Below are 25750 nucleotides of genomic sequence, written 5' to 3' on the forward strand. Positions count from 1 at the left end.
TTTAAGAAATGCTTCATGTAAATAAAGTATTGCAAATAGAGTTCGGTTGTAAACATTGTTGTAACATTTTGATCTTTATTGTTTAATGTATGCTTAACATATCTTATTTACAATTTAACAAATGTAATATATTACATAGTTGTGTATACTATTTAATCTGACATTTTCATTATGTGAAATATAAATTTTCAAAAACTGGTTTGTTTTCATGACTCATAGAGAATTTCATTCCTTTCATGATGAATAATATTCTTTATTTTTAGAATAAAAATAGTAGTCGCTGAAAGAAGAAAGGGCCATTTGAGTCTGGGAAGGGAACTATACCCGAGAAAGTAAAAAATAATTTGTTTTTCGACTCAAAATGTTAGTTCATAAAATTGAATGCGGGTAATGCCTTTTTCCTTGACAATTACCTCTTGGTTAGAAGAATGGTGTGTATTATTAGGGGCTTGGTGATGAAAGGGTTAAATAGGGGGATAATAAATAGATGGCAGAAGGAAAAATAATTAATAATTGTATGTAGGTAGCTCATATTTCATTATAATCGAAGATCTTGATAGTGAAAAAAAATTATTCTGCATAAAATGTAAAGCATTTGCAATGCCATAAGGAAGACACTATAACCTCAGCAGGTACATATATATATAAGATTAATTTATAAATCCAGATGATAGAAATAGAAAGAAAACTAAACTAAACTGACTAAACTAAACTTAACTGCTGTATGTTTATACTAAAAACTATGTTATCAGTCTATATAAATGTTATTGTGTTCTATGCTCTCTGTTTAATTTCGGTTGTCAATATTTTTAAAATAAACAGTCTGTGTTGTCTGAGACTTGGTTGAACATGTTTCTTGTATGATTGTAATAATAATTAAATTATTAATTTAAAGTTAAAGTGTGTTTTTTGTGATTTAGGTAAGTAAAAAATAATTATTTTTATTTTAAGGCAAAGTGTTGGGCATAATTCTAAACAAATATTTGTTAAATACATTTTCAACACATTGTGATATTGATTTTAGTCCAAAACAAATTTTAATACATACATTTGTTGCTTGAATTAAATTGTTATATTAATTAAATTGTTATATTATTATATTGTCTAGGGTTTGAGGTTAGAAATGTCAAACGTCAAAATTGACGACGGTTGTTTTCAGGTTAAAAATGTCTGTTGTGACAGCTTTATTTTCAAATGTGTTTTAAAATTGTTAATTAATATAATAAATATTTTAAGTTTAAGTTTAAATTAAGTGGAATAGCTCAGATTTAGTACAATTTTTCTTACTTTTTTAAAACTATTCAAAATCAGAAATATTTCAAAAGAGATAACAAGGAAATAAGTTTTTGAAAATTTTTTCTGAAAACAAATATTAGTGTAATGATTTTTATGTTAAGAATAGTTAATATAAGTTGTTATTTTCAATATTTACATCATAAATGGGTCAAAAAATATATATGCTCTTTTGAATCATAAGTGCCAATAATTAAGGGGGTCTTCCTATGTGACGGCCTGTTTTTTAGGGATATTTTAGGATTTTTTTTCTACGACCAGTAAATATTTAGAGCTTCAAGTTTTTTATCATTTATTAACACATATTTGGACAGTATAAATATAAAATTTCAGCTAAAAATATACAGTCAAACTAGAGTTACAGCGCTCTGAACACCCCCGCCTCGAAAAAAAGAGCTTCCACTTCCTCCACGATTCCGGCTGATCGGCTTATCTGAAAAAAATAAAAAATAAACGGCGTTTTAATTTGTAGGCTTAAAAGCACGGAATGACCTATAATCAAATGAATATAAAAAAAATTGGATTTTTGATAGACATGTGAAATAAAAGTTGCAAATTAGGCGTTTTTTTTTTGTTTTTTGCTATAAAAAAATCGAAGTTTTGAAAATTTTGAATGATAATAGTTCATTCCATGCGTTTAAATATATTGAGTGTGCCCTGTAAATTTCAAGTAATTCGGTCCAGCCGTTTCTGAGATACAATGGAGGAAAGTTTGAAAAACACAGTTTTGAGAAAAACGCGTTTAAAGTTTCAAGTCCGTTAAAAACTATAAAATATCCCTGAAAAATACCTGCTGTATCTTTAAAACGACTTCGAATTTTCTAAAATCGCTTTACTACCGTATTTTAGACATATTAAGGGAGCAATTTAGAAAAAATATCGATTTTTTCAACCCATCACATAGGAAGGCCCCCTTAAATTTAATTGATCAAATAAAAATTATTTGTTTGTCTAATGTTACTGACATCTTTAGGAAGTTTGCACAAAATTAAATTACCTATATTTTTTTTAAACACTCGATACTTTTACAGTAACGCTATATGCTTTAAAACGTCATTCTTAGCGACAATATTAGAATTAGGGTTTATACAAAAACCGACATTTCAGAAAACCAGTTTTCGAATTTTAATTTTACTAAAAAACCGGTTTAAGCCGGTTTTCGAATTTTATATATAAAATAAATTTTTACTCGAATATTCTGTAATTTATCCGCAAACTTAGTGTAATTTTGAGCAGTATTTGACTGAATTTATTTATTTTTCAACTTTATAGATAGTAAACAAAATTATTTTAATTTTAATTAGTAGAACTAAAAAATAATAGTTTATCTTGATTAAATAACTTTGAAAATAATTATCCGTTATTCATGCATCATTTTCACATATAAGGATAAAAATATGTTTGATAGTAAAAGGAAAGTTTTCGAATAAATAAAAATAATACATTTTGCATTAAATAAAAAAAAGTCATCAAATTAAAGAAAATAGATACATGTTGATACATACTTGTTAATAACAATTTTAGTTTTAAAAATAATTAAGTTAAACTCGGGTATTGTCTGTTCCGAACAATTTTAATTAATTAATTTTAAACATTCTAATTGTTTTTTTGTTTAATAAAAAATTATTTCAAAAAACTGAGAACGTCTACCGAATTGCTACTTAGACATGACCTTTATTGTTTCTAACAAAATTGTCTGAAATAGAAAATACTCTCGTACTTGCGACCAAATTATGCTTAATTGTTTTTAAAGCCTGATATAATTATTCTAAGTTTTTTGTCCTTTGATTTGTGGCTTCTGGGGTTTAAAACTCTTTTTTTGAAGTTTGAGTAGAGGAAGTTACTTCTTCAAGAATAAGTCATACTGAATTAAATTAATATATACACTGGTATAAAAATCTAAATATATACAAAACCTTTCTGGGAACCATTGCATATTGATAAGATATCAAATGCTATTGAAACGATACGATTCCAAGAATCAAAATGCTTTCGTCTATCTTTTATATTTGGCTATATTTGTCATTTTCCATTTATACAGTGAAAACCGACTTTTTTCACTAAAAAAACGGTTTTCCAATTCCATAATTTTTGCCTAAAACCGGTTTTTGAAAACCGACAAACCCTAATTAGAATACCCCGTGTTCATACTCACGAATATCAAGGAAAAAGCACCCCTTTTCAGTTAGATAGGGAGAAACTAGATAAAATTTACTACGATTTCATGCCAACAGCTATATACACTCCGGGACATTTTTTTAACATTTTTGTCAAATAACTTGGAAATATAATTCTAGACATTCAAATTTTGTTATATTAGCTTAAACTAGATAAAATTTACTAACAAATAGCATAAATTGTTATATATAGCTGTATATCAAAATTTTGAATAATTTTTATTTGAAACGCAATATGTAGATTTGGGACTTTTTTTTACTTTTCTTCAAATAACTTTTAATTTTCTTTTCGGACACGTTAATTTATTAACATTAGTAAAAAATAAATAAAATATAGAAATAATTACTAAACCATATTAAAACCAAAGACTGTTATTCATGCTTTTTTAAAACTACAGTGGTGATATCAAATTATTCGATTATAATGGATGATTTATTTGAAGTTGAATCTTTTAAGAGCTTTTTTTAAACTTTGGAAATGATATCAAGTTATTCGATTAAAATAAATGATGTAACTATTCGGCTGTACTTACCTACAAACTATCCACGGTTTTTTCACTAAGTTTTTGTGGTTTTAGTTTCAAATAAAATATTTAAAGCTTACTTATTGTTACTAGTCTGGTATTAAGTAACAAATAATCTTATTTTAAATGTATATCCTTAGAAAAAATATTTATTCTTATTACAGGTACTTATGCACTTATAGGAACAGGAACCATAAAATATGGGTCTCCCCTATACTAAAAGAAATTTATCATCAAGAACTTATTGAACAAAATTTTTGGATGATTTTTTATTACACCAAGGACGAAATTATCCTATTTGATGAGCTTTCAGGGCGTGTACCACTGGAAAACAACAAAAACTTTGGTTGCAACATCGGATTTTAACAAAAAAATTGATTTGTTTTCGCTATTTTGGAAATATTTTGACTGATTCCAAAAGATTTTCGGACGCTGATTTCAAAAATGCTATCTATTTTTGGATAAACCCACATACACCCCGCGAAAATCGAAATCTTTGTTGCAAAATCGATTTTTTTTTTAAAAAAATCCTCTTTTTTTCGCTTTTATCAAAATGTTTTGATTGGTTTTGATTGATTTTGGGACGCTGATTTTAAAAATATTATCCATTTATGGATAAATCCACATACACCCCCAAAAAATCGAAATCTTTGGTTGCAAAATCAAAATTTTACTAATGAAATGAACATTTTTTTCGCGATTTTCAAAATGTTTTGACCGATTCTGATAGTTTTCGAGGCACTGATACCAAATATGGAATCAGTTTTTGGAAAAAAAAAAAATTCTGCCCCTGTGACCAATTTGAAGTTTGAAAAATCGCCAACTTTGAAGCTGATTTTAACTATGAAGACGACGATAAATTTGTAATTTTTTTGGTTTGGTATAAAGATTGTACTTTAGTCTACACAATGCATTCATTAAAATTATCAATTTCATTCATTAACGGCCTTAAAATTGCATTTGAAAGTCACGATTTTTGGCCAATTTTGGCTGCCCCTGATAAACCGGTTTTTTATCGGAAAAATAATAAGAATTTTAAATTACACCAAAGTAGGTTTGGTTTACTGCTAACCAGGCGTGAATATGAATTTATTAAAAATTATCCTCCTCCTACTATTTCTTATCTTTTATATATTTATATATATATATATATATATATATATATATATATACACGCATGTATATATATATATATATATATATATATATATACACATGCGTATAGATACATTTATATTTATATATATGCACATATATATTATGTCGATTTTTGTAATACTGACACTCAATAAATTCAATTCTATCTATATGGCTTATTTATTTACACAGTTAGAAAAATTATTGGTTCTAAATTTTTTTTCAGATAAATGGGGTTCGAACTGGCGAACCTCGATTTGATATTCTGGCCTAAACCGTATCTTTACGACCTCAGCCATTCGCACATTTGACACACAACATTTTTAGGAAACTTATATCTTTCATTTTAAAAATAAGACTATATTTTTACAAATAGCCGAGGGTTCTGTATAACCAATTGGCCGAGATCGTTGAGTGACCACTACGGTAGCTCAGTGTTTCTCGGTTCAAATCCCGAAGATGCTTGAAAAATCGAATGCGTAGTTTTTCATAATTATCAAATATTAGTTCAAAATATTGAATTCAGGTGTCGCATTTCGACCTTGACACTTAGTATATTTCTGAAAAACAAAAAACTCGAGTTCGCACTTGACTGTAAGAGAGATACGTAAAGAGAGAGATGACGAAAATAGAGGGAGGAAATAACTGGGGAAAGAGAGGGGTAGAGGCAGATGATGAATAAGAGAGATGTGTATGATACATATTCTTTATTAAAATTCAATATTAATACAATATAGGAATAAAAATAACTTTTATCATCAATAACTCAGATAGCCGAGTGGTTTAAGGGACCGCATACTCGGTGAAATCACTCTGGAGGCACAAGGTGAGACGGATCGAGTCCAACTGAAGGCAACGACGACCAACTCTGAAGCAGAAAAAATGGAGCAGTGCTGGTGAGTGGCTGTTGGCAGGCGCAGAGGAAGGTCCTGAAACGAACACACGAAGTGATGGTCAACCTGAGGTCCGTGATGCGAGAGATTACACGCCGAGAGACACATTGCGGAAGATGCATGCCGAACCCAAAAATCTACCCAAGAACCACAACATGCGAGAAAAAAAACAACACCAAAAAAGGAAAAAAAATGTGAAAAAAGCGGAAAAAAAAGGAAATAAAAAGGGAAAAAGGAAGGAAGAGGAGGAGGAAGGGAAGGGAAAAACCAAAAAAAAACCCCTAAGTCCCAGATCAATTTTTCTCTTTTCTGTTCAGCGTTGAAACTTTTTTATGTTTTTTAGTGTTCCCTCACACCAATTCCCAAAACCAACACTCGAATGAAATGAAGTCCACGTTGAAATTTTCACAACGAGAAAAAATTACTGGGACTTAGTTGAAATATTTAACTTTGCCCCAATAAAATTTTCTCGTTGTGAAATATTCAATGTGAGCCTCATTCATTCGAATGTTGGCTTTGGGATAATACAGCATGCATAAATAACTCGTCTGTCTTAATTGAAAAGGTTTCAGAAAATTTGGACTTAGAAAAAAAAAAAAAAATCTAAAAGGACTTAGAAAAAAAAAATTATTTGAAAGAATTATAATCAGAAAATTTGGACTTAGAAAAAAAAAAATCTAAAAGGACTTAGAAAAAAAAAATTATTTGAAAGAATTATAATCAGAAAATTTGGACTTAGAAAAAAAAATTATTCGAGAGAATTATTTAATTAATCAATGAAATGAAATGATATTAATCGAATCAAAATTGTTTATACGACTTGATAAAATATGTGAAACCTTTACAACTAATCGAGACAAAAACAAATTTAGTTGACTTGAATAATATACAAATTATTAGAAAAAGCCATAAAAGAAATTCAATAAAATATGTAAAATAAAATAATGAAAAATGTTCGAAAACTTGAACATTAAAAACTTCAAAACTGTTTAAAGCTGATTGTTATCCTTTAGAAATTGAGTTAAATAATTTTTACAACTTGAATCGAATAATAAACTTGTTAACAAAATTATATTTTGTCTAATTATTCAAGTCAACTCTTTGAAACTTTGATTGCAAGTCTTGATCAAAATTGTTTTTAATAATAAAAGAATAAAAATCTATTATTTAGCCATGCAGCGATATAATTGAATAAATTTAAAATAAAATTACAGTAAAAGACTTTTACAAGCTGCATTTAATTAAGAATTTGGTAAGTCGTATTGAGTATTTGAAATAATTTGATCAAAACCAACAATCATGTTATCCATAAATAAGAATGTACATGCAGTCAATATCGCTACAGGGAAAACACATGATTCTTGATACTGGAAATGTAATTTAAAAAATTGTTTCCGAAGAATAATGAACAAGAGGTGTTACAAAATAAAAGATTTTTGTAACAAAGTAAATTTGTAATTTGTAATAAAATACCATCAATTTAGGAGTTACCTAAGGAAGAATGCTAGGGCCTCTTCAACAAATGAGTAATCGATGCTTACAAAAAGCTGTATTGGTTAACTAATAATTTGGTAACAAAAATTTAATATACATATAAGAATTCTGAATTCCACACAAAATCAATTCATAGTGTTATTTATAAAGCAAAAGAATCTCTGGTGGAATATTATTATGGAATTGTAATAATATAAATTACTTTCAATGTCTTTGATACATACGAGGTACCTAAGGAAGGATGCTAGGGCCCTTTCAACAAAGAAGTAATAAATTGCATACAAAAAGCTGTATTGATTGACTAATAATCTAATAACAAAAAAATTTCTGATAGACTATTATAAATATAAATAACTTTCAATTACTTTCAATGTCTGTCATACATGAAAGAAATATAAACTTTTTTCTTTTATATTGATTTTAAAGTTTCATAAAAGGCACTTGTATAAATAAATAAAAAAAACTGAATCAACATGTTTTCCCCATAGCAAATTAAATAAGAACGTAGTGTTTTACACATATGTCTGCCAAATTAATTTAAAATCATTTATTAGCATAATAGTTGTAGTTGAATAAACAAAAGATAAATTGTATTTTATACATTAAAAATAAATAAAGTGAACCTCATTAAAAATGATATTGACTCAAATATTATAATATAAACATTATTTTTAGCAGATATATGTATGTGACTATAATAATAATGCACGAGCCAGAAAATATTCCACTAAAATATATACAGACTGCTTTATAAATGATATCGGATAACAAAGCAACAATTTCTTGAAGCACATTCGAATTAATTTCATTTAATATGAAAAACAAGCATAAACTACATTACTTATTAATAAAAATGTAGTAATATTTCTTCATTTATTTCTATTGAAATTATAGTTTCACTAAAGATGGCAAACAATATTGTGTTGAAGTAAAGATTTTCAAAATCATATGACTGCTTTAAATTCAAAATTAGAAGATCTCAATGCATATATATATATATATATATATATATATATATATATATATATATATATATAGATAAGATAAATATTGATTATTTCAAACACTATAGGCACAACAGATATGATACGATAAATGCCTGTATATAATTCCAAAAATATATTCTTTGACTCGCTTTGTATAAAACATGCTTTGCACTTACATTGTTCGATATCCTCTATAGCAGCTCCCAGAACACTGAGCCATTACTCAGACCATCTCTAGAGGGTCTGCCACAAATCTCAAGTACTCGACACAAAATCACTACTTTAGAACCACTACATAACTTTGTTCGTTACATGTCTCTTCGACTTATTGCAACTATCGGAGTAAAGTCTTTACACAATACACGATACACGACTTATATTAGAGACTTTCGTGAATTTAGAATTCCATAATAAAGAGATATGTGGTAGAAGTACTAAAGTATAACCTACAAAAGCACATATATAAATTATACTATAGATAATTACATGTATATAAGTAAAGGATACATTGGCGCTGTAAATGAATTGTTTAATTATAAAATTGACTCAAAATGGAGGCCCTGAAAGAGATACTTATCAAACTATTGAAAGTACACCTAGGCACTTCTGCACATATCCATTTTTTGGCTTTTAATTAACGTTTCACGATAAACTTATTATATCAAATTGATCTACTAACTTAATTACATGTTTTGATGTATAAATTAATTAAATATAATCAAGGATTTAATTAAGAAAACGTTAATTAACGCGACAGCGTGTTAATTCATGAAAATTTCTTTGACAATTGAAACGACTGAAGTTAGAACCATGTGTCAAAATGTCTGTCGCCACTTAGGTGCATTTACTTATTTAATTTGTTGTGTCTTTTTAACCGTTTGTCCAAAATAAATGAAATATTTGGCAAATTTGTTCAAAATTAAATTATCTACAATATTTTCTAACATTACAAAACTCTAAAGGAACTCCGTATACTTTAAAAACTTAACTGAAAGCATAAAATCATTCTGAACTTTCTAAAAAAGTATCAATGAAGAAACTGAAGCATTTATTTATTGCAACTCTTATAACTTTTAAACCGTTTGTCTAACATAAATGAAATATTTGGTGCATATGCACAAAATTAAATTATCTATTCTTGTTTAAATAAAAAATGTATTATTCTTCAACTACAAAAATATTACAAAAACAAATAAAATAATAAATTAAATTGCAAAGTTCTTCTATCCAACACAGAGCAGCATTTATTTATTTATATTCAGGTTTTCCTTCGGAGTTCCATGTAGTTTTAACTTTTTTGAAGGCAAAAGTCATATATAAAGCTGGAAAAAATATATAAATACAATTATAATATATATATATATATATATATATATATATATAATTACTTACAAATAGCTTCCCATTCACTCTTAGACAAAGTACCAATTTTTTAAAACTTCTTCTCCCGATGTGTCTTCTCATAATGATTCTTTGCGTGCTCGTATTCACTCTCAGCCACACTCAAAGACGAGTTAGCAAATGCCGGATAAGTCTCCAAAGCTTGAATCTTCGTCAACATATAAGCTCCATTATTACTGGGTGAAACTCGTTCAAACAATTCTTCAAACGTTTCTTTAGACTCCAATTCCAAGCCGTATTTTTTAGCTAATTTAACTAAAGTTGGAAAATGTACTAAGAATTCAGGGCAATTCACAACGCCTTCAAGTTGAAATAAGTATTTTGCACCGAATAAAGGCACTTTATTAGAATCATCGAATTGGAATTCTATGTTGTACACTTCGTTGCCGAAACGGTGCCATGATTTCATTAGCGTTAGGAATAGTACCGATGAAGTATCCTCCAGTTCTGAGGCACTCAGAAGCATTTTGTAACATACGTTCGGCTTGTGGAAGTGTTTCGAAACAATAGTGGAACGCAAATCGGCAACTGACTAGATCTAGTGATACTAAGGTGCAATCACTAGCTATAAACTCGGCTGTGAATAGTTTAGGGAACCTGCTGTTGTCGTTTTTGGCTTTCAAGTCTTCGTAACGTGTCTTGCATTGGTCAACGGATACATCAGCGATGTCTGCACATATTAGGTGTGTTATTTTAGATTTTTGCCACTTGTACAAGTCACCACCTTTACCACAGCACATGTCTAAGACTCGTAAAGGTACACCTACTTTGTTGGAAGTGACTTTCTCGATGTACTGACTTATCAACATACTTTTGATCCAGTTATTGAAATTACGCATAAAATAAATACGTGATTTGGTCCTTGCATTCAAACCAATCTACGATTTGTAAACATTTGTACCAGAGTGGCGCTTAGACTGTTAATCCAAAATACAAAAATATTTTATAGAAAATAAAAGAAAGTTTTTTAGATAATTCAAATCGGACGCTTAGTTCACTCAAAAACTGCAATTTTTTGCACATTTAGCTCTGTATCTTCGAAATGGCGGGACCTGTCTTTGCCAAAAACTAATCACTTCTTCTCTCTATCATTACAAATTGAATGTTTTTTAGATCATTCAAATCCCATACTCCGTTCTCTCAAAAACTCGATTTGTATTTTCTGCACTCTTTGCCACGTATCTCCGTAACGGCTGGACCTGTTTTTGCCAAAAACTAATCAGCACATCTCCCTATCAATAGGGATCGTATGTTTTTTAAACCATTCAAATCGGTTGATCCGTGCGCCCGAAAACGTGGACGAAAAAAAACGGACATACACACACATTCATTTTTTCTGAGGTATGCTAAAATGTTCAGAACCCTTCAAAACGTCGAGAAATGCAAAAATTTTCATTTTCGATTTTTGGCCCATTACTATAACTACCCCACGGAAAGTTAAAAAAAACTACCGCCATGACTTGAATAAAAGAATAATACCAATTTGTTGCTATTATTGCGAATAAATAATTTTTCTATCATATACATTATTGCATGTAAGTAATCCATGTCGAGAGGGATGTTAGGAATATTTTGTATGTTTTATTTATATTAAAATACTTTTATTTCATTTGTGAAATTTTAACAAAATAAATTTATGTGCGTATTAAAGTTTACAAATTTTGATTTATTAATTAATCTTATATATATATATATATATTATATACTCGTATATATATATACATATATATCAGCGTTTGTTTCAAGCACACTGTGATCTTTATAATATAATATAATATGTGTTATGTTAAATTAATCGAGCGGTTTATTCAAAGGATAATTTTAATACATCTAATTACAAACTTTTAATTGAAATGTAAATTAATTAACTAGCACATGTTCTCCGTCAAGAAAGATGGCCGTTATTTATCAATGGCCGTCACGATAAATAAACATAACACAAACTTACATACAAATTCGAATCAATTTGTGATTTGAATAATTTCATAAATGACATGACAATTAAGTATGAAATTTCTTTATGAACACATAATTTCTTTAACAATATTTTGATATTCTGTGTAAGATGTTTTGGAATCTTCCAGCGCTTCCAAGCCTGTTGCATCATCCTAAAATAATTAATGTAAATTTGAATATTTTTATGTGACATAAGGTATAAAAGTAGCATAAAATCATATATTCAGTCATACTGGGAATAATAAGTTTCCTTTTCCTTTAAATGTACCAAAAAGTTTGAATAAATCAGGTCTTTCGGTGTACAGTTCGGCAGTCGAAATTAGAGCATGCTTGATTGCATCCACCTCATTTTCGGTTTTAGTGTTGCTCGTCATAACCTACGTAAATGCAAAAAGAATTATAAAATAGGCTTGAAACTCAATAATATATACATACTAAAGGGTATGGGCGTGTTTCCATACAGAATCGGCCCCACCCTGGTATTTAAATGGTTTTCATGCCATTTTAGAGGTCTTTTCGAAAAAATACAATATTAATTTTTAACTCCCTATTTTATTATTTGGCCGAGATATCAGTGAAAACATGTGAAGGTGGCCCTTTTTTTCAAAATCACTTTTTGTCGGAAATGCAAAAGGTATCGAAAAAATGTTAACGCCATTTTATTTACACTGATCTTGTCTATGTTTTTTTTTTTAAATCATATTTTTAACAGCAATCAGAACCTTACGTCCTATGAGCTGTTGGGCTGAAACTTCTCCTTACTTCGTATTTTTAGATGGTAAACCAATGGTTAATACATCCATATTTGATGATTTTTGTTATTAGAATTAATCTAATAGGGCTGACTTTTTATTGGTGCAGCAATCCCGGGCAAGGGCTATTTTCACTTGGAAACATATTGCTATCTATATTTCCAAGTGAAAATCGTTGTCACTGTGGCCTGACAACAGGCTGCTCGAAGTGGGTATCGAACCCGAGACCTCTGAAACAAGTCCCGTCGCTCTTAACCGCTTACCTAAGGGCTAGCCCTTGTCTATGTTGTACCGGCAGCGCGTGTACTAGTTTAAGTTTTTCCAAATCTTGACCACAAGTTCCACCTACATTTGAATGAATTTCTGAATAACAAAAGAAAAATGTACAGGCATTCGAATGATGCTAATTTAAAAATAGTCCATAGAGCCGCACTGGTAGGAAATGGAAAATGAAAATATATTTTCACGTTTTCATGCAGTAACGAATATTTTTTTCACATCGTTTGTTATGAATAGACAAGATCAGCGTGAATAGTATCATAATTTTTCGATCTCTCATATTTCCGACAAAAAGTGTGTCGGAAAAAGGGACCACTTTCACATGTTTTCAATAGTATCTCGGCCAAATGATGAGCTAGGGAGTTGAAAATTGGTATATCGTATTTTCTCAAAAATACCTATAAAATGACATCAAAATCATTTGAATACCGCCCATACCCTTTGATCTAAATTTTATCCTTTACGTACTTTACAATCTTTCTTGAATTTTGATATTATTTTAAAGGGAGTTCTTATTTACTCAAATTATGGAATTTTAAATTAAATTTTTTATTGTAATTTTTAAAATTTTGATGATTTTTTTTTGAATACTATTTTTTGAATACTATTTCATAATATAATAATATTTTGTTTATTCAAAAGTTTACTATTTGTTAAATTTAATCATAATTAAAGAAAATGCATAAACGCTAGTTTAACTATAAACTTTCTTATTGGTTCACGCTATTGTATTGAATTTGGGCTTCTAGTTTATCAAATTACTAGTTCTTAATTGTTCTCATGTTTTAGGCGAATTAACCAATATTTACCATATCTAGAGGAATTTTAACCAGGTGACATTCTTCAAATTGTTCCAATGATTTTCTACCGCCGTTTGGGCACAATAATTCATAATCTTCAGACTTAAATTTGTGAGCCCAATTTGGACCACTACCATCTGCAAATTAAAAATTTTAAATAAATTGTAAGGTTCTATTATTTTGGCGATTTATGCATGGTGTCCTCTTCTTTGTAACCTTTTTATTGATAAACGCAGATTGTCATGTAAATAATAAGTATATAAATATACTTTACTTGTATTGACAACATATGCTAATAAAATTTTAATAAAGTTTCATTTAAAATGCAGTTCAAACAACACATAATGAATAAAAATGATAAATTAAAGCATTTGTTGTACCTGTGTTTGCTTTAACTGTTACATGGGGAACAAAAGCTACATCTCCATGGCCTTCAGCCAAGCAACGGAAAGCACCATTATGACCAAAGTATTCCTCTGAAAAATCGGCCAAACATTTGTCTGGATTCTTGCAAGCGCTGCATAATTTACTAAAATCTTTTCCTACAAATAGTTTATATATATTATAAATTCGGAAATGTATATCTTAGATAATTGTTAACGTACCTTCGGATCTATTTAAAGAGCCAGGTAAACAACTGGCTTCGAAGAATTCAATTAAAGCACTTGCTCTAGGACAAGTTTCCTTTGATATTAATCCTTGTTTGAGTAGAACATGTACAGGAGCGATATAACCAGCTGGAGTGTAATCTCCGTGGCATGATCTGTGAAAATAAATGCAGTAAAATTATTTGTTCTGGATAAATGATAATTTTTAGATTAAATTTTTAGTATATATATATATATATATATATATATATATCTATTATATGTGTGTGTATCTATGTATATAATTACTTCTTTCCTCTAAGGTCAGCAAAAGATTGAATTGCGCTATCCTTGCGTACGACGGCTACTGCCCGGTATGATGATCCTTTGCCACCCCATTGGACACTCAAAATTGGGCGCAGGTTGAATTTGGATTTACCTTCCAATGCAAGTCCTGCTTGCAAAGTGATTACATCAGCTCCATTTTCACTGATCTGGTTGAAAATTACTTTTAAGGTATTTATACGTGTATATGACATACACTCATACATAAACATAATCTGTATATGTATTTTTTATTAGTAATGTTACACGTTTAGTATTGAAATATGTGACTGAAAATAGGAAAAAAATATATTATTGCTCATTTAAACCAAGAATATAATATAAAATCGCGAGAGATAATCATTGCGTGATGACCATCATTTAATATGGTATTTTAAAGAAATTCAAATATGTATCATAATGAACATTAATATGTTTTTTATCAATTTATTGAAAATTTCATGATATTAACGGAATGATTAGAAAATATATATGCTGTACTTTTTACCATAGGCCGCCTACTCTTAAGCGAGATTGAGATTCAACTCAAAGAGACCATATTTTTACAAGTAAGTACTCAAGTACTTGTAAAAATATGATAGCTTTGAATTGAATTTCAATGAAGGATAACGCTGGTGGTTTTTAAGTAATTCGAGGACGCTAATTTCGAAAACAGTAACAGAAATTTGCTAACAGCTCTAGTTTTTGAGATACGCCCAATACGCTAGTTTTACGTCAAATTACAATAAAAAATACAACACACTTCATATCATGCATTCAAAAGTCTTTTTATATGATTTTCGAGGCCTGACTGATTTCGTCATGAGCTCCAACATTTGTCAGCCATCATGTTGGTGTTCGACCTTCCTTGATATCGCTCTTCCAAAGTCCTGATATCTTGGCGGATACTCTCGCCCTGCGATTCGCTAATATCTGTAAGATTTTCAAAAATACAAGTGCGGGTAATGAATTAAAATCAATTACATCAAATACAGGTTTTAATTCTTTCCGTCTTTTCATTTAACATTGGTTTCTTTCTCCATTACATTGTATGCAGAAGATATTGATGTTCTAGGTTGTTCATCATTTGCATGAATAGGGTTCGTGTAGCTGATTGTAACTTACAATCAGCTGCACGAACTTACAATTTGTAAGTAGACCTCAATACTATTGGGTTTGTGGTTTATGACGATTTGCTTCTATTGTCTGAATTTATTTCATTGGTATTTACCACACAGAAGAGTCAATCGTCGTGGTGGTTGTGAAGTTTTTTATGAATGACGGGGGTATTAAAATTATAGCATTTTTTGAGCAATTTTTTCACATAGTATGAAGAATCTATGTATGCGCAATTCAGTTTCAAAGTAGTTAAAATACAAATTCCTTACGCAGTTTGACATAGATTGCCGGTATTTGGCGAAAGCATATTAACAACAGATGTAACAAAAACTATCTGGATTATGCACATAACTTGTAGTCAAAGCCATACCAAAAACATCAAATAAAGATGTTAGTTATTCGTTAACCAGCGATAATTCAAAGCCGAAATGGGTAATTCGGATAGTTTCCTAAAAAGTTTTAAATGGTATATTTAAAATCAGTGTGCAACTCTAAGTGTATTAAAAAAAAGATCGAGGAAAAAAATTAAAATATCATTTTTGTCGCACAGTGTAAAAAGTAGATTTTGATTAAAATCGACGTCTACAGAATAGTTTTTTAATAAATCAGTATAAAGAAATTGGTGCAAATTAGTATAATATTCAATACATTAAAAATATTTCTGTGCTCGCAACCTTTTGGGTCGGGGCATATTTATACCGTTTTCATGCATTCTCTTTCGGTCGCAGCTAGTACGCAATCATAGGCTGGTCTAATATCCCTGGAATATGCGCTCTTTCTTAGCTCTCTGCATTTTTTCAAAGCGATTTCAGAAGTTACACAGAACCTGATAAAAAATATAACTTTAAACACAAGTTAAAACAGTATACAATCCGTTTTAATTGATTACCTTATTGTTTGTCTGGGCGTTCCAACATCCCTTTCAATAACATCGACATATTTTGCTTTGGTCAAATATTCTTGTGGGCTTATTATATCATTGTCAGCTACTAATGTTTTGTTATTTAATAATAAAACTGATGCAAACCATTTAGGTGATTCTTCAGTGTCACCTGGAAAATCATAAAAAATTGATATTATTCTATTTTGAACATAGTGGGGGAGTCCTTTAGTAAAATGTCCATTAATCACATGATAATTTTTCAAGCATTTTTAATCCCTCACGGTTTTGGTGATATTTAAAATTATCCCCCACCTCCACTCAACGTCACGTGTGTTTTTAGAACAAATTTTTAGACATCTAGGTAAAAAATGAATTTACGTGCATGATGTTTAATATGAGCGTGGTTCGCTTTTGTTTGAAATTTTTAGTCTGCGCATATTATTCGTCATGTTCATTCGTTAGGTGAAAACGCACCTTTACTAGATCTCCCCTTCCCTACATAATTTTTGTCAAACATTTCCACCCTTTCAAATCTCACGTTATTAATGGGCTATCCCAATAGGAAATTAATATTGTTCTTTCTATACTAAAAGTCTTAATCAACCACGAACAGTTCTGGATTACAGAAGGGGCAGTCGTGGCTACTGCCCAGGGCGGCAAATTTTCGGGGGCGGCAAAATTTGGATAGTGAGAAAAAAATTCTATACCATATAACTTATTTTTTTAATAACATTTTTTATTTCAAGAAATATAATTAATTAAAAATTATATAAATGCGATGCAAAATTTGGCAATTTGGCTAATATAAGGATACTTAAATGAGTTGAAAGAAAATGAGTTAAGAAAAATACTAGTATGTATTTCAGATCTCGAGATCACTTCAGATCACTTCCAAGCTTATAGCGCCGAAAAAAATTAAATTAGTGAAGCATGGCATTGTGCCTTACGGCAAGTTACTGAAACTTTCCGTACTGAAAATTACATTTTATAAAAAGCTTTAAAATTGGTTGAAAAATGCTGAAAATTGAATTTAAGAAACCCTTTTTTATATTTCGATTTTTTTTTTGTAAATTATTAACTTTTATGTATTAAATTTATTAAAATTATATTTTATTTGAATGATTTGATTTCTATTGATAACGAGACGTGCTGATTAGTTATAGGCTAAGGTAGGTCCCAAAAATAATAATTCAGTTTTTGAAAAATGGAACGTCCAATATCATTAGAAGAAATTTACATGTATAGACAAAACGGAGAACTGATTAAATTTGTGGGAGGCAGGTCTAGCGGTTTCGATAATCCAATTAAAAAGAAACATTTGGCGGTCAAAAGTGATCATTAAACATATGCACATCAAATTATCATATATTTTAATAATAAGTGTAATTTTGTTTACATTTTACTATGGGTTCTGTATCATTATTTATTCGTTATCATGCGAGGCGACGCTTACACGCTTCTTTATTTTGTCTCTACGCATTTAAAGCAGGGCGATTGTTTTAAAAAAAGTTCTTTTTTCATTTTAATTTTTTATACGGGAAGTTCCAGCAATTTGCCTTAAGGCACGATGCCAAGCACCACTATTTATAGTATGTAATGCGTAATAAATTTTCTGCAATCAAATAGTAATTTTAATTTTAGAAAAATGATATATAAAAACTATTTTACCTAAAAATTCAGGGATGGGGCGGCATTTTTGTTAGTGCCCCAGGGCGCCAAATTTCTAAATCCGGCCCTGACCACGAATCTAAAAACAGTCTTAAGACCTTTACTTACCGAGGGCATCAAGTTCCTTCAATTTATTCCTGAGCTCTTGCACAGTAGCGTGCACGTCCGCGTTCGCAACGAATCCTTGCCAGGGCCTGGCCGCCCAGGAACAAGCTGGTCCGTCTATGTCTCTTTTGCTCCCATCGGGACACAAATAAGCGAATTTTGTATGATCTTCCACACTATGAGTGGCAGGTAATACTCCAACTGGCAACTTTGTTATGAAGATACAAAACATATTACAAGCACTCCTTAAAGAATTTAATAATTTATATACATATAGTTTAGGTTCTCACGTGGAGAAGTAGTTTCGTTAAGGTAAATTAATTGTATATTTTATTACTTTTTGCATTGTAGCTATTTTACAACAAGTATTTCAATGTAGTTAATCATTTCAAGCAATTGATAAATAAAACTAGTGGTGTATGGCATCGTGCTTTAACTTATAGAAATATTCGAGAAAAATTAAATGTTTTCAAATCGATTATTATAAATACTGTAACTCATATATGTTTACAGAAAACTTAATCAATCAAATTTAAAATAAAGAACATTGTTTAATATTCATAAGATGTATATAAACTGAATAGCAAATCTCTCGAAAACTGCCATTTTTTGCACATTTTGCTCGGTATCTCCGAAACGACTGAACCTGCCTTTGTCAAAAACTAATCACAATTTATCCTTGTGATTATAAATTGAATGTTTTTTGGATCATTCAAATTGGATGCTCCGTTCTTTCAAAAACTCAATTTCTATTTTCTGCACTTTTTGCTCCGGATCTCCGTAACGGCTGGACCTGCCTTTGCCAAAAACTAATCAGCACATCTCCCTATCAATAGAAATCGAATGTTTTTTGAACCATTCAAATCGGTTGATCCGTGCGCCCGAAAACGTGAACGAAAAAATGCAGACAAACAAAACACACACACACATCCATTTTTTCTGAGGTATGCCAAAATGTTCAGAAACCCTCAAAACGTGGAGAAATGCAAACATTTTCATTTTCGATTTTCGGCTCATTACTATAACTACCCTACAGGAAGTTAATAATTTTTTTATGACAATGTTAAATGTTAAATTTCTCTTCTTAAATTACTTTTGTTAGCTTACCGTAAGGTAGAAGTTATAGTAACCGCAAAAAATCGAAAATGAAAACTTTTCTATAACTTACAATTAGAAAAAATGAATGTACGTGTGCGTGTGTGTATCTGTGTGTGTGTATTCAAATACAAATTTTCGCCGACAATTTCGGGCACACAAATCAACCGATGTGAATAATTTAAAAAAAATCTATTCCTATTAATGGGGAGACGTGCTGATTATTTTTTGGCAAAGGCAGGTCTAGCCGTTCTAAAGATACGGGGCAAAAAGTGCCAAAAATGGTAATACAGTTTTTGAGAGAACGGAGCGTCCGATTTCAATGATTCAAATACATTTTACTTGTTTTGACGAAACGAAAAACTGATTAAATTTTTGAAAAGGCAAGTCCAGAGATTTTTGAAGATCCAATAAAAGAGTGAAAAAAAGCCATTTGGCGATCAAAAATGATAATTAGACATGTACCCATCAAGTGTTCAGTAATTTTTTAGAGATTTTAATAATAAGTACAAATTATAATTTGTAAACATTTTGTCTCTAAACAAGCTAGGCGATTGCTTTGAAAAAAAATGTTTAAAATTTTCAAAAATTTTCAAAATATAAAATAATTAAATTTTTTAAGAAAGTTAAAAATTTAAAAATTCTCAAAATCTAATTTTTTCAAAGTTTTCAAAAAATTTAAATGCTTTTCTTCTAATTCTAACTTTCGGTACGGGAAGTTTCAGCAATTTGCCTTAAGGCATGATGCCCTGCACCACGAGTTGTTACTTTACTTTTATGACCATAAAGATTTAATAAATCTTACCCCAAAGAATTTCCTGACGTAAATAACCTTTGTAAAAGCAACTTGTCCACCATTATGAGCTAAGCACCTCAAGGCACCATCATATCCTGAGTATAAATCTGGATAATCACATTTTTCTGGATGTTCACAGAGTTCGCATAAATTTGAATATGCCTTTTCTAGAAAGTAGAGAAAAATTAAAATTGAATACATTTGTTTGTTATTAAGGTGACAACAATATTGTATTTAACTACTTACTTAACTTAGCATCGATTGTTGGATCCGGTGACCATTGACCAACTATGCACGATTGCTTGAAAAGTCCGGAAAATGCTTTTAGTTCGTTTTCGCGTGGAGAAATTGTATTATCGTTTAGCGGACCTATCAAACCTAACTTTCTCAGCTTAGTTAAAGGTATCTATAATTGAAAATTTTATATTAAAATGAATAATATTTTTCTAATATTATTTATTTATATGAGTGCTTAGGTATAGAAATCTGAACTTATCAAGAAACTTCTAAAAAACATTTATTTCATTTCTTCTTTTTCGATTTTGCATGATTTTTTATTTATTTGACGTATTCAAACATATATTATATTAATTATGCATGAATCGATATTTTATTACGTCGGTCAAGTGTCTTCTTAACAACCTTCGTTGTCCTCGAATAAAAGTTTAAATGTTGTTACCCAATTTTTTCGTCTGGGAGATGAAATATATATTATCATATATGCATAAAAGCTTGATTTGCAAAAAACACAAAGAACCTTGAATATTATAGATGTTGTTAATGCATTCACATGTTTCTGTCTTATTTAATTCGAGTTTTATCATTGTTTATCATTACTCATTCAATACATTATTGCATTTGACTCATTGAATATTATAATATGTAATAATAACATATATATGTTTATTACATGAACATGGTGAATCAGATATGTATTTGCATTCATACTAAAAGTAAGATTTCGTTTTCAACGTTTCAACGTTTATTAAATGTTCACCGGGAATTATTTATTTTAACTTGCTTGAAAACTGAGCTGAGAAGCTGAGAATTATTTTTAGCAAAATAAAATTATTTGTATGCTTTATAATAGGGATGTAAAAATTAATAATCTTCAAGCAGAGTATTTAAATGCTACTGGATTCAAACGATAATTAAAAAAATGTGAAAAAAATATCAAATAAGTTATTAGAAATTACCTTGTATCCAACATTTCTTCCTATGCCAGTGTGGCAACTATTCAAACCTCGCAATCCAGTGATATTTGCTATATCAAGATTTTTATGAATTACAGCCACACCTTCATATCGAAATTCAGCTGAAAAACAAACATTATTTAAATACCAGTCAATGTAATTTCGAACTGTCTTTCAAAAATATTTTTAAAATATTGATGCCGGTTCAATGTTTTAACTGTATAATATTCGTGTGATTATCGCGATAAACTAATTAATTCAAATCAAAACTCAAATCGTCGATTTAGAATTCGTTTTTGTTAATCAAAGGAAATCAGTATTGCTAATAAAATTAATAACACAACAAGTTCAAAAGATCATCAAGGTTTGACCTTTTTGTTCATTTAATCATAATTATAATAAAGCATGTTATGAAAAAATAATTCTTATTGATAAAATTTTACAAATACCTTGTGGCTCATCTTTGGTTCTGATTTCTTTTATTACTTCGAAGTCTTGATTTGGTAAGTGATAAGCAACATACATATCTTCAGGATCAACAGCTGCAAAATCGGCTTGCCTTTCGATGATTTTGTCCAAACATTCGATTCTGTAATATATTTATTATAATTCAAGTACGATTGATTCTTTTAGTCAAATCGGTCAGTTTTTTAATACTCTGAAATATTCGTTATAAAAATGAAATCAAACTACGCGCTGATTTGCAAACAGGCGGATCGCGGGTAAAAATCTCCGTCACGAACAATTGTGATATCGAGCAGTAACGATATCAATTTTTACTTAGTAATATAGATCTTAAATATGTTTCCAAGTAATAATAGCTCTTCTCGGGCATTGCTACACCATATTGAATAATAAGTGAGCCCTATTAAATAAATTTTAATAATAAAAGCAATCAAATATGGATAGATCAACCGTTGGATTACCATCTAAAAATACGACTTAGGGAAAAGTTTCACACACACATATATATATATATATATATATATATATATATATATATATATATATATATATAGCTTATAGGATGTAATGTCCTGCTTGCTGTTAAAATATGATAAAAAAATTGTATTTCATTATACCTGTCCCGTCCCTCAATGCACTCAATTGTCGCCCCGTCCTGGGTTACGACTTGCGACATTTCTTGGCAAGCCCTGAAGGCTGTTTCAGGAACACACATTTTGTCTAAAAATTAAAATTTGTTGTTTAATATTAACTCATTAATCCTAGAACGGTATTGTGCTCTTTAGTGCGGCAATGGTATCTACACGCTTCCCAGAAGTAAGCCTTAATTATTGCATTTTACAACTTAACAAATGATTTTTTTTTTCGTTTTTTGTCATTGTATACTTTATTATATCATCAAAGGTTATTTGAGAAAATATAAAACTCTGGTTTAGTTTTTTTATTTTTACAAAATTTTCATAACAAAAGTACCATCACCATTCATTATTGTCTTGATGTACGCCTCGAAGGCGTGCATATACCGTTCTAGGGTTAAAATATTAAAAATTGAAATATCTCCCTTCCGCTTTTTTGCTCTTGGTTTATAATACAAAAAGGCAGAAGGGAGATATTTGACAACCTAATATTACTAATGTATTTTTTAAAATTTTCAACAATAATAAAAGGTAATTTTTTAACAATATTTCTTCAAATGTAGTTGAAGTCATTTACTAAAGTAGCATTTTAACATATTTGATTAGGGATCTATATTTTATAAAATATAAAAACAATATGGTGCAGGTCAAAAGTTTCATTTTTTTATTAAAAAAATCTTGTTGAATGAAATTATATAGCACACTTGGTTTTGCCGTCAAATTATATCTTGCACCTTGCTATAATTGTATAGTTAACCAAATTTGAGATGGTCATATATAAATAAGAGGGCATATCACCCATTGTTTCTAATATAATTCTAAATAAAAATACTAATAACTAAAATTAATGAATTAAAATAAGTATACATATTCATGCTAATTGATAATTTTAAACTTTTACTAAATGAAGAAACTGCTTTATCGACTATAAAACCATAAAAGTATGGTCTGGAAAATGCAGACTGAAAAATAATCTTTAAATAATAATTTAAAAATTGTTTTAAAATTTAGGTAAAAATTGTTGAAAACAATATACAGAAACAAAAATGTATTAATAAAATTAGAACTCAAAATTTCAAAATGTTAAGGATTGATATTTAGTACAAATTACAATATCAATACAAATTACAATATGATAGAAATAAATATTTCACAAGAATAAGATGTAATTAATTATAATTAGTACCGGCGGTTAGTAAATATCATTTTATTGTTTTTAAAATCCCATAAGTTATAGTATTCGCAAAAAATCGAAAATGTTAATTTTATATTACTGTTTAATCGTACCATTTATAATATTTTACCATAAGTCATGCGTAAGACTGTGATATTTTCTCTTTCAGCGCGTTTTTAAAGAAGTTCAAAATTTTCAAAAAGACCCCAAAAAAACTTTTTGAATTTTAAATTTTCAAAATTATAAATTACGGTACGGAAAGTTTCAGCAATTTAAGGCACGATCCCATGCACAACTATTTTTTTAAATGCTTAATAAAGTAATATAATTGAGTAAAGTATGTGCTTACATGTTTAATAAAAGTTTAAAAGATAGAAGTACTTACATGTATGTGTGGCAATAGAAAAAGGTATTAAAAGTACCGTGACTACAGTAGTCACACATGTTGAGGTAAACATGGTCTTAGCACTTCTTATTTTCCACCAACCTAGAAAATTATTTCATTTCACTTCCAATAAATAATTTCAATCATAATGTTATCAAATAATTTCAATAAAGCTCAAACGCTTAGAATTTATTAATTAATACTCTATGTATAAATATATAAATATTTCCAACAAATATTTCATTATTTTAATTTCGATTATTATAATTCCATTTAATACATACTATTGCAAATTTTTGTATTTCTCCACAAAATGACTGCGAAATACTGCTCAAATTGTTGACATCACCGTCTTCTTATACTCGTCGCAAAAAGATAATGTTATGGTTATTCACCGGCGACGATAAACTTGTCATTAATACTTGATGATATAATACAAGTCATATTTTTTATTAAAACAAAAACAAACTAGTAGGCTAATACTGCAGATTTGCAGAACTGCGGATTTAATTATTTTCGTAGTACAAAACATATATTTTTTTTAACTTATTCGTTAGGCGCTTGAATTAGAATAAATTGCTATTCAAAAACATTATAAATTATAATTATTTTATTATGAATGAATGATAATACATAGTTTTTCGACTCTATTAGAAATTGTGTTAATATATAAATATAATTAAAACTAATGAAAACTGATTCATTTTTAATATATAGATCTAATTCTATGATCAAAGTTTTTAACAAAATATGGACAAAAAAGTTTTTCTGTCATGATTTTATATAATTTAGTAAATATTTTATATAATATTCATGTTTAAATATTATCTCATCGATTACTACACATATTTTGAAATAAACATATTATTAATAAACAAAAGTTTTTCAATAAAGGCGAATCCTAGTTAAATATATATCGCTTGATTACAGAGTGTTTTAGTAGGGGTGATTTGTGATATTTTCAATTTATATTTAAAGTTAAAACTTTTTTCAAGAATAAGGTAAGTACAGTAGAATCTCGCTGATGCGACACTTTGATAGACCGACACCTCCAATAATCCGATACTCCCAGCTAGGAAATGCAATACCGGTATACCGGTATACCGAATCACCGGTAAACCGCCCGATTTTTCGGCAGTATTTTTACCGGTATTTACCCCTAAAATACAAACGTTTCAAAGTTTGAAAATACAATAGAAGCATAACATTGTTTTAAATAACAATACTCAACAATTATAGTAACTTATTATTTATCTCGACAAAGTATCCGATCTTAAATTAATATAGAAAAATTATTTTTTTTAAATATTGGAGATTATGCTAATTTAACACATCGGATACAGACAATACAGTTTATTGTAATAATGATATATGATGAGTTTTTAGTCTTTCTTACTCATAAGTTTGTTTTTGGTGAAAAATTCTCAATATACTCGATAGTGACAATGAATTAATTAAATTGGATATGATTTTGGTAAATTATTATTTTAAAAAATAAAGTATTTGTTTTATATTAATGTTTTTATTGTTTAGTTGAATATAGATGTAGTTGTATATACATTTTTTTATATTTGTGCTAGTAACTTTCAATTTTGTTTACGTTTGTTTAAGATAATAAAAATACCGGTA

The 25750-nt window shown here is 29.1% G+C and overlaps 3 protein-coding genes across 3 annotated transcripts in view; all 3 read right to left on the reverse strand.

The window, feature by feature from the left end:
* LOC113371194 (E3 ubiquitin-protein ligase listerin) overlaps positions 1-8724 on the reverse strand; it is a 12220-nt gene extending 3496 nt beyond the window's left edge. Inside the window, exon 1 of the mRNA XM_026611837.1 lies at positions 8681-8724. Within this exon, the coding sequence (XP_026467622.1) occupies positions 8681-8724 (44 nt within the window). The remainder of the gene's footprint in view (positions 1-8680) is intronic.
* Positions 8725-9752: 1028 nt separating this feature from the next.
* LOC113371195 (mRNA cap guanine-N7 methyltransferase-like) lies at positions 9753-11362 on the reverse strand. Its single transcript, XM_026611838.1, is given in 4 exon segments — positions 9753-9826; positions 9897-10300; positions 10302-10783; positions 11357-11362. Coding segments are annotated over 4 exon segments (966 nt in total).
* Positions 11363-11791: 429 nt separating this feature from the next.
* On the reverse strand, positions 11792-24460 carry LOC113369833 (transferrin-like). The gene is made up of 16 exons (XM_026610432.1): positions 24406-24460; positions 24122-24223; positions 22545-22647; positions 21912-22051; positions 21466-21584; positions 20516-20675; positions 20279-20436; positions 18382-18586; positions 16612-16774; positions 16422-16548; positions 14589-14773; positions 14298-14455; positions 14073-14234; positions 13702-13829; positions 12095-12238; positions 11792-12013 (listed from the first exon to the last, which is right to left on the reverse strand). The coding sequence occupies exons 2-16, from the start codon at positions 24192-24194 to the stop codon at positions 11924-11926; spliced, it is 2115 nt and encodes a 704-aa protein (XP_026466217.1). The 5' UTR covers positions 24195-24223; positions 24406-24460; the 3' UTR covers positions 11792-11923.
* Positions 24461-25750: the final 1290 nt, after the last annotated feature.

The sequence above is a fragment of the Ctenocephalides felis genome, unplaced genomic scaffold (assembly GCF_003426905.1).
Source record: "Ctenocephalides felis isolate EL2017-DRISC unplaced genomic scaffold, ASM342690v1 CF-g0.4_SCAFFOLD_01492, whole genome shotgun sequence".
In the NCBI taxonomy this organism is placed as follows: Eukaryota; Metazoa; Arthropoda; class Insecta; order Siphonaptera; family Pulicidae; genus Ctenocephalides; species Ctenocephalides felis.

What these genes read in the sequence shown, in the direction of transcription:
- LOC113369833 (XM_026610432.1), bottom strand. Translation starts at nt 24,194, where the DNA reads ATGTTTACCTCAACATGTGTGACTACTGTAGTCACGGTACTTTTAATA. An exon ending in CTCTTTAAATAGATCCGAAG is followed by an intron (nt 14,235 to 14,297) that starts GTACGTTAACAA and finishes AACTATTTGTAG; the next exon opens with GAAAAGATTTTAGTAAATTA. An exon ending in TTAAAATTCCTCTAGATATG is followed by an intron (nt 12,239 to 13,701) that starts GTAAATATTGGT and finishes GCATTTACGTAG; the next exon opens with GTTATGACGAGCAACACTAA.